Here is a 12160-nt window from a genome sequence, read left to right on the forward strand (position 1 = left end):
ATGATTATACGTTATTATTTTCACGTTACCAATTATGGTAGTATTCTTGGAGTAATATTATAATTTTTATACGTCCTATATACTTTCTTAGATGACCTCGAAGTTCTCGATCGTTACAGAGACATAAAATGACTAGCAGAAAATATTTTCGCATAGAACATTTATAACGAAGAAGCATATCTCTCGCGCGAACGTCTTATGAGATATTTGTCGCTTTATCGCGCTTGGATGTTTTGGGCATTATACAATAACATTCGGGCCGTATACTTTTCACGATGACGATATGGATGAGTCAGAATTGCATTCGCCTTGCTCACAGTGAAAATTGGGACATGGCGACATAACCGGTTAATTCATAAGTCCAATCGTTGCGAATGCATTATACAATTATGTGCAGTAAATATTTGATTGAGCAAATTTCTTAATATTATTTCCAGTTATTTAATATCATTTCCATTATTTTATACCAATATTTTTATTCAATTACTTGTCGTTATATCATGCAAATAAAACGTAACCAACACTTTTGCTTCTTATTAAAGAGAGAGAGAGAAAAAGAGAGAAAGACAAGTATTATTTTATTATTTAATATTGACATATATTGTTATAATAGGTATATACATATAAAATCGATATATTTTTACATTTATATTTATTTAAAGATATAAGAATGCTTATATTTGAAATTTTTTTAAATGTTGCTTTTTTAAATGTTTTCTTCTATAAATGAGTAGCAATAAAACAGATATGAATAGTAAAAAGCGTATATTGTCTACTATAAAAGTCTACACATATATTTTATATGACCGCGTTATTGTCATAACGGCACTAATGTTTATGAGCAGATATTACAAGAATCGCAAATTAAATGCTTTGCAGTAAAATCAAGAGCTTATTTGTATTTGTAAAATATATGATATTTTTGTTTTATTTTTCAATATTTATTTTGCAATATAAATTCTTTTCTAGGAATTCTTAAATTTTTAAAAATATGTTCTTTACTTTTATTCATATATAATTGCGGCATCAGAGTCCAAAGGAACTTGTTACATAAGTTTCTATCGATTAAATATATATATATATATATATATATATATATATATGACATTGAAAAGTCATCTGCACGATTAATTAATAGCTATTGCACTAAAGTACGTGCTCTCTTTTGCATCAATCGATGTTTTTCCTGCAGTCTTGAACGGTTAACGCATTCTATTTATATTTGGCTCACGGCCAAAACTGCTTAAGGGAATAAACAGAATTTTGATACTTGAGCTACGCAAAACCAGTTATTTCAGTACACAATTGTGTGTACTGTCTTGTTCTATTTATTGCACTAAAATTTCTATTAAAAAAACTCAATTATTATTACGACTTTACTATTATTATTTTATTGCAAGAGATATTATACGATATTATCAAGTATATTTGCAAATATATGTATATTTTTATTATTTTCTTTGTACGCCAAAGAAAATAATAAAATTTTTTTCTGTAAATATTTTTAAAAATATAAAAGTCATCGGCAAAAATAAATCATGGGATCATCGTGCTCTGAGTTTAATCCCTAGACATAAACCAGTATGTTTATTAAGAAATTTAATCTACCTGCATATACACGTGGTATTCTGAACATACGTGACAACACGACCGTAAAAAAATCTCCAGTATTGGTCAGAGTTGGCACCTGATGACTTCAGCTTGTAACGCTGGACATGATGTCATTCGCCGGCCTGTAATGTGCGATGATTACATAAGATACGTTTATGAATAAAAATGGAAGATTTTGTTATGTTGGAGGAGAAGAGAAAGACAAAATAAAATTCTGTTAAAATCATCTTTATTTACAAGTTTCATTATCTTTGATTACGTATGCATTTTTGTTGATCAGGTATAATGCCATAGATATAAGTCACGCACGTAAATTATCTCAGTCATTAGAGTATTTGTGAACTAAAATGACATTCGAATGCTCAGTCGAGTGTGAATCATTCTTAGAGTAAAGACTTACATTTAACATATATTTGTCTTATTCGTGCCCATCAATTTGCAACCAAATACGTAGAAATAAAATATTATTTTATTATTTCATCACATTGTCGTTTTTATTTTTATATATTATGATAAAATATTATAGTAAGTGTTTTGTGTGTATATATTATTTATATCAATTCTATACATTATTTATTTTATTACAATTTTTATAAATTTATAAAACAAATAAATATATATCTCTATATACATAAACATATATACATATACATATATATTATACAAAAATATATATTTGTTTCTCATAAGAACAGGAATAAAATCTATATTTGCATGACATAATAAAATGTATTTTTTATATTTTATATAAGTTATATATTTGTTGTAAATTTTTTTATCTATAATTTATATACTTAAGCATGAAGCATTTTTTTAAAGGATGCTTTATGTATAAATATGTTCTAATTTGAAAAAATTTCTGACAACTGGCACATCGTACTCATAAAGCAGTCGTTGACATAGTAACGAGTGTCGCGAAATTTTATCGGCGACGCGATCACGAGGTCGCGATATTAAATTTTGCCCGTGGGAAGCTTCGTCTCCTTTTGCAGGACTCGCGGGAACCGCGTTGCAGAAGAATTCCCAGCAAAACAGATAGATTTAATTGCAGCTACCGAGGATACGTAGAAGAAAGGAAGAGTTCCTATATCTTTACTCTTCAAGGAAACCGATAGAATTTCGAGGATGCGCATTATCGTATGACACGTCTAATTGGAAAAATTTTAATTTTTTAATTATTATATATTTTATTATTATGAAACATCTTGATTGATAATTATTTATCAGCATTCCTAAATTCTTAAAATTCTTAAAATTATCTTAAAAAGTTTTTAATTGTTTTTTTTGCTGTACGTTTATATACAATTTCAATGTTTTTATTGATATTTATAATCGAAGATACAAATAGAAATCTATATAGTTGCACTTTAATTTTTTCTTGTAAATTGTAGATCGGTTTCTCGTTTTTTAACAGATGAATGATAGTTTAAATTTCAAAATTTTATTTTTTTATTTTCCAAATTTAAAAATATTTCTAAACGCTTGAGAATAAGGCATTTTCTTCAATCGAAAGTTATTTTGATAACAAACAACAACTTGAAAAATCGCATTTGACGCATTTAAGTAACTTTAATATAAGCATCTTTTGTACAAACTTTCAAGGAAATTTATATTTTATTCATCCAAGTCGGAATCCCGGCATCATGCGTTTCGCACCTTGACGTTATTTTTAACTATTATGTCCAGCACGCGGCGTGCATGTCTCGGCTAAACGTAGATCGCCGGTTCCTCGCCGACATAGCTCCGAGCTGTGTTATTACATTCTTAGTGGGGAACGATAAGTTATAAGAGCAACATCGATTATGGTACTTTCTGCCGATGTATGCACATACACATACACATTTGTACATACATATAATTGCTTTTTCAGAGTCATACACTTTTCGATACAAATCGATTTTACGCTGCGCGATCGTATCCATCGAGCGTTTTCTTAATAAAGATAGAATCTCCGGCACTTAAAATACGCTAATGAAAAACATTTTTACGAAAAACCAGTGAGACCAGTTAACGATATGGCGTTCGCATAAAGATTATCTTTCTCGGTGTTCGTTTCGTAACGTTGTAAACTTGAATCCACTGCCGGAAGACGGATAGAAGATGAGACTTTACGAAGATGCTTCTTCTCGTCACGATCTTCTAATTCTCTCTTTCGGCCAGTGACCGACGCAAATTGTCATTAATCATTAGTGTTGATAGTCGAGACATTAATATCCAGAGCGTTGCTCGAGGGGATATCCCTATTATATCCCGAGTCTTTAAAGAGGAGGCGTGCTCATTATATTCTTATGATTGTAACTAATTCCTAATAACCGCTAACACGTCTATATAATTAAATGTTCCTGTCGTGATCTTAAACTTTTAACACAGTCAATATTCAAACGATCAATTTGAAAATTTGTTTTTTTAAAATATAATCTGAATTTTAATTAACTACAACTGCATGTTCGTTAAGAAAGTAAAGTTTGTGTCTTTGATTTTTTTAAATAATTGCAAAATTTAATATATTTAATATTAAAAGCTAATCATGGATGCAATGTGAATAATGCATTTTTTACTATTTCGCCTTAATAGAACTAATATTTAAATTATAGCGTTTAATGCATTTGAAACAACGTAATACGCGACTATCAATCATCAATTTTGCACATCGATTTATAATGTATAATAGCCAACTGATTCGATGAAATCACTACTTTTATAGAGTGCACAGCCAGTTAAACTTGCAGCCTATATAGCCGAGATTGTTATAACGTTCTACTCCGTCATTATTATCGCAACCGCTAATTGCCTGACCACTCAGTCATAGTGATCACTTGTACAAGTTCCATGTCTGACATCTAGATTTCTGAAGCATATCCGCGAGCGATGATATAATGAGGCAAAATCATTAATATCAAGAAATTTTATTTCCCATTTGTTTATCACCTCATGATTAATAGCATCATAAAGAATAGATTTCTTACCACCATTGATATGCAAACAGATGAGCAAAATATAAAATATATTTGATATTTTACATGTACATATACATGAAATCCTTTTTTATCATTATAAATTGACAAATTATTCTGAAAATTTTTTACGCTATTTATTTTTTGTAGAAATTGAAAAACATTTTTCGTCGCGTAACTATTAAACTCGAACGCACTCGAAAACTAAAGTTTTCTTAATTGTTGAACGCAATTATTGTGAGCGAAATACATGTGTACATATATTTTAGAAACTGAAAGAAATATGCGAATAAAACAAATTATTAAAGATTTTTATATGATGTAATTTTTTACAAATTTAAAAATAGGTTTTCTTTGGAATCGATCCATAGTTCTAATTCTTAATTTATTTCACTTTATATGCGATGCATTAATATTAAGACATCATGCAGGAATTTCAATTACGCGAGCACAGGAGCATTCTGAGAGTAGACAGCATACGTCAGGTATAAATTTATTTCGGCCTACGTAATCGAAGGACATAATATTCTCGTTCTTTATCTGAATATTATCTAGCATTTTTCATTACGGTGCTATTAACTAAATTGACGTTTCTCCGACATATTACCTCATCGAAAAATGCAAACACATAATTCGCTCTGTTACATTTCGAGAAAGCTTGACTCCGTGTTCTTTCTCACCTTCCTTTTGCTCTTCTCCATGGACCGCTTCTCTTTTGCTTTTTATTATCCTTTTTCTATCAAGCTCGAGCCAGCATCTTTAGTCAGTCAATGAACTCGGCCTCATTTTATTATTGTCGTGATTTTAATTGCTGTCCTTTGCGCGAGTAATATCGTCCTTATTGCTTATCTTTTTTCCCGTTAACTACGTTTTGAAGAAAATAGATCTTCAACAAGTTATTATACAGACACAAATGTGCTTTTTTATGAGATCGAACTTTGTCGCTATTAAAATAGACATTATTGTTAAATATTATTATACCAACATATAAAAAATTTGTTTCGATAAAGTAATTACATTTATATTTCGAATATTTGTATGTAAATCTTTTGTGCTTAAACATAAATCTTAATATCTATAAATTTTATTCAAACACGATTTCACCAAAAAGTTTACACGAGCAATAATTTTTCGTAAAGCATCTTATTTTTTCTCCATGAAATTGCTATAATCATGAATTTTCTCTTTTTCTAGAAAATCCTCTTTAAAAATTAAATTTCTCGAAATCGTTATTTCTTTATCATTTTTTGCTATTCTTCATAGAAAGACTATCTCCTAAAATTAATGATCTACTATTTATATGCTGATAGCTTAAATGTATAGTCATGGTTTTTTAACCGCACGCTTTTGTGGCGCTCGTCGGGCCCGTTGCAAGGATGCTTTGTGAAAGGGAAAAAGTGTGATACCTGCACGAGGTCCGTTGATCCCCGTGCAGCAGGTCGTTGCACTCGCTGCTGTACTATCATCTGGTTATAGTCCGTGACAGATTCGCAATTTTGAAATTGCTATTGGGAGATTTAATTTATTGGAACACGCTATTATACTTTGCATGTGGATTTTTCAATTTATCCGTCCTTATCTTTATGTTTAATTTAATTGGATTAGTTGTCTAATTTATTTAAAAACGTGCATCAATAACAATCAATTCGTTCACGCGCTTTTCCCGAATAAATGAGTAGTTTAATTATTATCACCAACGAGCGTAGAATCTCTTTAATCACGATGATTGCGAGTGCCAATTTCTGCTTTTCTTTCGCGAGAGCGCAACTATCGCGGCCGTGTTCGAACGCATTCTATGGCTGTCTGTTAGTTTGGCGCATGATGCGGCTATAGTTAGCTTGATACACCGCCAGAAATTGCAGGCGGGCGCATAGCCATTACGATCATTGTAGCAATGTACTCGTAGTAGTACTCGCAACTCAAAGTAGCAACTGATAAAGGACGACTGCAGAAGAGGACGCTTTTATTGTAACTCTGGGAAATAAGTAGCAAACACTGGAATCACGAAGCTATTGTCGCGATCCGGAAGTACATACTCTGTTTTTCTGCGCCAAAGATATTCCAAAAAAAAGAAAAAAAAATTCTTGGATCGACAACTTGGAGAATATAACGTTAATAGTCATTAAATTTTAAATTTTGTCATGACCTGCGTGTGCACGATCATGTTGTTACTCGGTTAATGACCCAGGTCGTGAGTTATTCGTTAAATTATTTCCCCTCCCCCTTGCTTATTGCAGTTGGTTTGCGTGTGAGAGCATTGTTCGCTTTGCTTAGAACATGCTTCGATCTTGGTATTTCAAGCCTTTTTTGCGCAAGAATGCGACTTGAATAATCTCCTTGATGTCGCAGTAATGAAAAGGAAAATCTGTTATAAATGCGACTATAAATAATTCGCGCTGATATATCACGGCGCAACGTGGTTTTCTTAAACGTTAGAAATAAGTTCATGCGTTATAAATTGCCGCGAGAGTTGATAGCGCGGTTTCTCTCTCGGTGACGTCGCGGTCTGCGTTCTATGTTTAGCGACTCCTTTCACGCTCCCTAAGGGGCCCCGGAAGCCCTTAAAGTATCCCTGCCTAGACAGCAAGTGAAGTGAGTACACTTGCATGTAGTTACTAGGAACGGGTTTCTCAGTTTGAGCCACCAAGAAAACCGCAGAGATCGTTGAAACGTTTATGCTAAAATCTATCCGCGGAAAACCGCAACTTTAAACGTACTTTTCGCGGTAAAAAATAAAATGTGTTTGTTAATGTATTAGAAAAATTCCATTATTTAATTATATCGCTGATAAAAACAAAAATATTAAAATTACTCTGAATTTTAAATTTTATATTCTACGATTTTTTCACTATTTTCTCAATTTTATCATAATTATATAATAATTAAATAATTTTTTAAATGTTTCTTGTAATATTTGTAATTAACTGCACAAAAAATCAAACAAATTTTAAGCAAATTAATTTATATATTTTAAATTTACAAGTAAAAATAATACTCTACGAAATAATATATTATTTTATGTGTTTCAATATATATATATATATATATATATATATATATATATATGTTCAAAGCCATATTTCTTACATAACTACTGTATTATTCCATAACAAAAATTCGCATTTTACGCTAAGATAAAAAATATATACATACTTACTATCTAATGGTAATAAAGTTATCAGTTATGTTATATAATTGATGTAGAATTGACTTTAAAGCACTTTAGGTACGTAACAACTCTTTAAATGGCATTTGCGCGTCTTGAAGGAGCCTTCCGTAATAGCAAACAAATATCTAAAGTGCATTTATTGCATATAAGAGAAAAAACTTCGGTAGATATTTCCGAGTCAAAAAATTTGTCAATTTTTCAAGCAATATTCATTATATGATTATATTATGCGATTTATTTGTGGACAATAATATTATTGCGCTTGAAAATATTTTAAAAAATAATAAATAATTTATTGCAAACACATATTACAATATAATTTTTTCCCTCTATGGTGCTTCCTTATTTCCCTACGTGGGAATTCTTAAAAGAAAGTGAGAGAAAGAGAGTAGGGGAAGCGGACGCGGAAAGGGACTTGATATCTCAACATGACGACCTAACGGTCTACTGAATTATTTAAGACTTGCCGGAGTAGTTCGCGTGAAACAGAAGATTCCCTGCATTCACAATACATATTAGTATGCGTGTGAACATGTTCGTCCTCTGCGTACTAATGAATACATTAAATAATTGCATTTTTTTCTCTATTGAAGTTTGAGATCTTGCATAGTTTGCGAAAAATTTTTATTGAATTATTCTATAAATAATTTTATCTATATATAATTTTAATTTAAGTAGATAATACGGAATAATAAGGTAGACAATAATTAATATTGCTGATGAAATATATTCATTATCTAAATATTACGAATATAATGATCTCGATATATTTTATACTCCTTTTTTTTTTAAACAATTATGTTATTTATTGAATATCTTATTATTCCGTATGATTCAATTGATGTGTGATACGCGAAAATCAAATCGTAAAATTTGAGAAAACTATTCTTTCTTCACTTTCCTCGCTCCATATAATTTTGATTGAAGAAAATTTTCTAATACGTTTAAACATACGGAGGGATAGAGAATACATATTTTACATTTCATTCGAATGTGTTTTCTCTGGTGTGAATCGTATGAACACAGCGGAGGTTATTTATACGGTATCTGTTGACCATTCAAAAAAATGTTATATCGACAAACTGATGCGATACATCAGTTCTCACGTAGTTGATTCGCACTTGTATCTATGTCCGACAAAAATAAAGCTGACGAATAATTTTTCGTTTTGGTAATTAGAGAACACGATAAATAAATTTTATACGATATGATGAACGCGACACAAACTCTGTTCGCATCTCTAATTTCTGCCTGAAAAATCAAACATCTGCAAAATCGCTCTTGTAATAAATAAAACGAGATTTTTTAGATTAAATCGACGCAATTCTACATTATTTCCTTCTCCGTTAAATTAAATAAAGTTTTTTTAATATTTTCTAAAATTCTATAACAATTATATGTCTTTAGAACTGAATAATATTAGGTTGCGTGTTCATATTTGCACTGCAAATTTTAGATATAAATATTATATTGATATTATTATACATTCAAAACTTTCCTAAGATTTTATTGTGATAAAAAAATACATAATTTGTGACAAAATATAGATTAATAAGAATGTTTCAAATTTTACTTTTTAACAAATATTAAAGCGCTCTTTTATTTTTTTATTAAGTGTCTTAATGTTTAAAACGTTAAAATATTGCATTTATTCAAACTATAATACTTTGATAAAATGGAAATAATATAAATTTTCAAAACAAAGGTCTATTACAGATAATATCGATATTATAAAGAAATGATCCCCCCTCGCAATTTTGAATGAATTTATAATAGATAAATTATGATGATTGTGTTTTATTTTCATATAAATTACACTCGATATTAGCAAAAAACGATGGAAAATGTCGCATATAAGCGCAAGAGCAGCAAGGAACTGACTATCGATTTATCGCTAGGTTGTACTTTGAGCGCATGACGATAAAACGTTGCTTCTCAGCAAAACCACCCACAACTGAAGTATGCTATAGTAATTTCACCTTCCATCACGCTTAGCTGCACAATTTGCATCGTTTCTGCACGCAATATTTTATATAACGATCGCAAACCATCACAATAAAATATTGTATACATTCATACTTTATGAATTAGTATCGTTAAAATGCAAAAGCGGCACAAGTTTATCTTTCCGAATTGTTTAATAAACCTTATACTTAATGAGAAATATTTAAATTACTAAGGATTATCTTGGTAGTATTAAGAGAACTGAATTTAAACTAGAAAGCGACATTGTTTCTCAACTTTTGTTAATAGATTATTCCCTTGCTCTGCATTCTATAATTTTAACTATAAGACTTTAGTAATTATATTTGTATTTGTTACATTGATGCAATTTCCGCCATCGAATATACTTTTGGGATATTTATCAAGTGATAGATTAATTTGAGATGGTTAATTTCAATATTTATATTGTTTTCTATGTGAGGAGAGAAAATGTGCAATCGCTTTAATTAAATCCATTGACTCAGTTCGTATTTAAGCTTGATTTGGCTTTCATCCAATGCAGATTAGCCAGATTAATATCTTAACATATATACGATAATCTCTCAAAGTCATCGATTATTCTTTTTCATTTAAATTTTTTGAACAATTTGAAACTGATGCTTTCTTTATCGAAAATGTTTAGTTATAATTTTTAAGCAATTAATAATTAAAAATAAAAGAGGCGAATTAAACTTTAAAAGGTAAATGATATATTCTTCAATCAATTTCAAGTAGGCAGATACTTTAACAGAATTCTAATTTAAAATGTAATAACGAAAATATAGTTCGTATAAAGAATTTTGGAGGCATGTATGATAAATGATGCCTATCAACATTAGTCAAACTATGGTTAAAAGGCACATCCGGTGGTTGAGCGACACCGTGTAGAACCAATTGCAACGACACAGGATATATACTCGCTCAGTGATCCCGAATAAAGGATCGAATGCGAAGTCGAAAGAGAGAGAAGGGATCGAGCTGAGGGAGAAAGATCAGAGAGACAGACTGACAGAGAGAGCTGAATTTCCGTCACCTCTTGTTACAGACAGCACGGCGCCCCATGCTCTAAATCTATAGTTAATTACTAGCCCACGATGTGATCTGCAATAAGCCGGACAACACGACCTACTCTCCGGAATTAATGTCGATTTTATTAAACATGATTGATAAAGCGATCGGACCGAAAATAGACATAATCGAGGATAAGTTATTTATTACCAATTACATAATTATTTGAAATCTTTTCCTTTTAAAATACAAATACTTATCTGCTTGGCAAATTAATTGGCTTTTAGATCCTTTCTAAGTTTTCTTTTACAAATATACAATCGCAAAAAGAATAGAACTTTAAAACGGATTTATTGTTCTACTTCAGATGTTAGTTACACAAAAGGAAATAAGATGGTTGATTAGTACTAGCACGTATCGAACGTGACTTGAGAGAAAAAAGAATCGAGTTAGTTGCACAAGAGTACTTTGAACGGATATTAATTCGACCGATATTTGCCTCATACACGTGGATCTGATGTTAAGCGCATTTAAATTTAGCCGATTTAGCACAGAAAAAAATATGAGTATATAAAGAACGAAGGCAAAAATCTGAAAGGAAAGAATGATGAAAACTTGTTAAATTTTATCTGATGGTATCTTGTTCTCAAATATATAATGAAATATTTTATCGTTATTTTCAGAGCGATCCCAGTACTGCATTTTTGCGGGCGGCTCGCGCTGGGCAACTCGAAAAGGTCTTGGAATATTTGGAATCCGGAGTAGATATCAATGCTTCTAACGCTGTAAGTTCCAATCTACCATTTTTTTATTAAATTTTACGTAACAATGCTTAAATCTCGAAAAGTATGCATTTTATATATATATTTATATTTATATGTTACAGAATGGCTTAAACGCTTTGCATCTGGCAGCTAAAGACGGCCACTTGGAAATCGTGAGAGAACTCCTAAATCGCGGCGCGATTGTGGATGCAGCTACCAAAAAGGGAAACACGGCATTGCACATAGCTTCTCTCGGTGAGCGAATACATTATTCTCATTCTCTCCTCATCTTGTCCCTTCTCGCGAAGTCTCATGTCTCGTCGCTCATTAAATGCATACGGGACAAGGACGCGAATGATTTTAAATAAACATTTACTTCTCGAGTCTTACAAGCTTTCGTATCGTAAAATGATATTGTGAAATAAATTTTATTTGTGTGACATCGATACTCTGTTTCAGCTGGACAAGAGGAGGTTGTACAATTGTTGGTGCAACGAAATGCTTCGGTTAATGCACAATCGCAAAATGGGTTCACACCGCTGTACATGGCTGCCCAAGAAAACCACGATTCTGTGGTCAAGTATCTTCTCAGCAAGGGTGCGAATCAAACATTGGCTACTGAGGTTCGTATGAAATGCTGTTCTACTTTTTGTTGATTTTTCATCGTTGTT

General features: G+C 31.1%; 1 protein-coding gene across 1 annotated transcript in view; it reads left to right on the forward strand.

The window, feature by feature from the left end:
* Positions 1 to 12160, forward strand: part of LOC145964177 (uncharacterized) — a 79400-nt gene that overhangs the window by 14472 nt on the left and 52768 nt on the right. The window contains 3 exon segments of the mRNA XM_083086642.1: positions 11409 to 11510; positions 11612 to 11744; positions 11949 to 12112. Coding sequence (XP_082942768.1) covers positions 11409 to 11510; positions 11612 to 11744; positions 11949 to 12112 — 399 coding nt within the window.

The sequence above is a fragment of the Camponotus vicinus genome, unplaced genomic scaffold (genome assembly GCF_025532165.1).
Source record: "Camponotus vicinus isolate PSW18456_S1 unplaced genomic scaffold, iyCamVici1.0 SCAF_13, whole genome shotgun sequence".
Lineage (NCBI taxonomy): Eukaryota > Metazoa > Arthropoda > Insecta > Hymenoptera > Formicidae > Camponotus > Camponotus vicinus.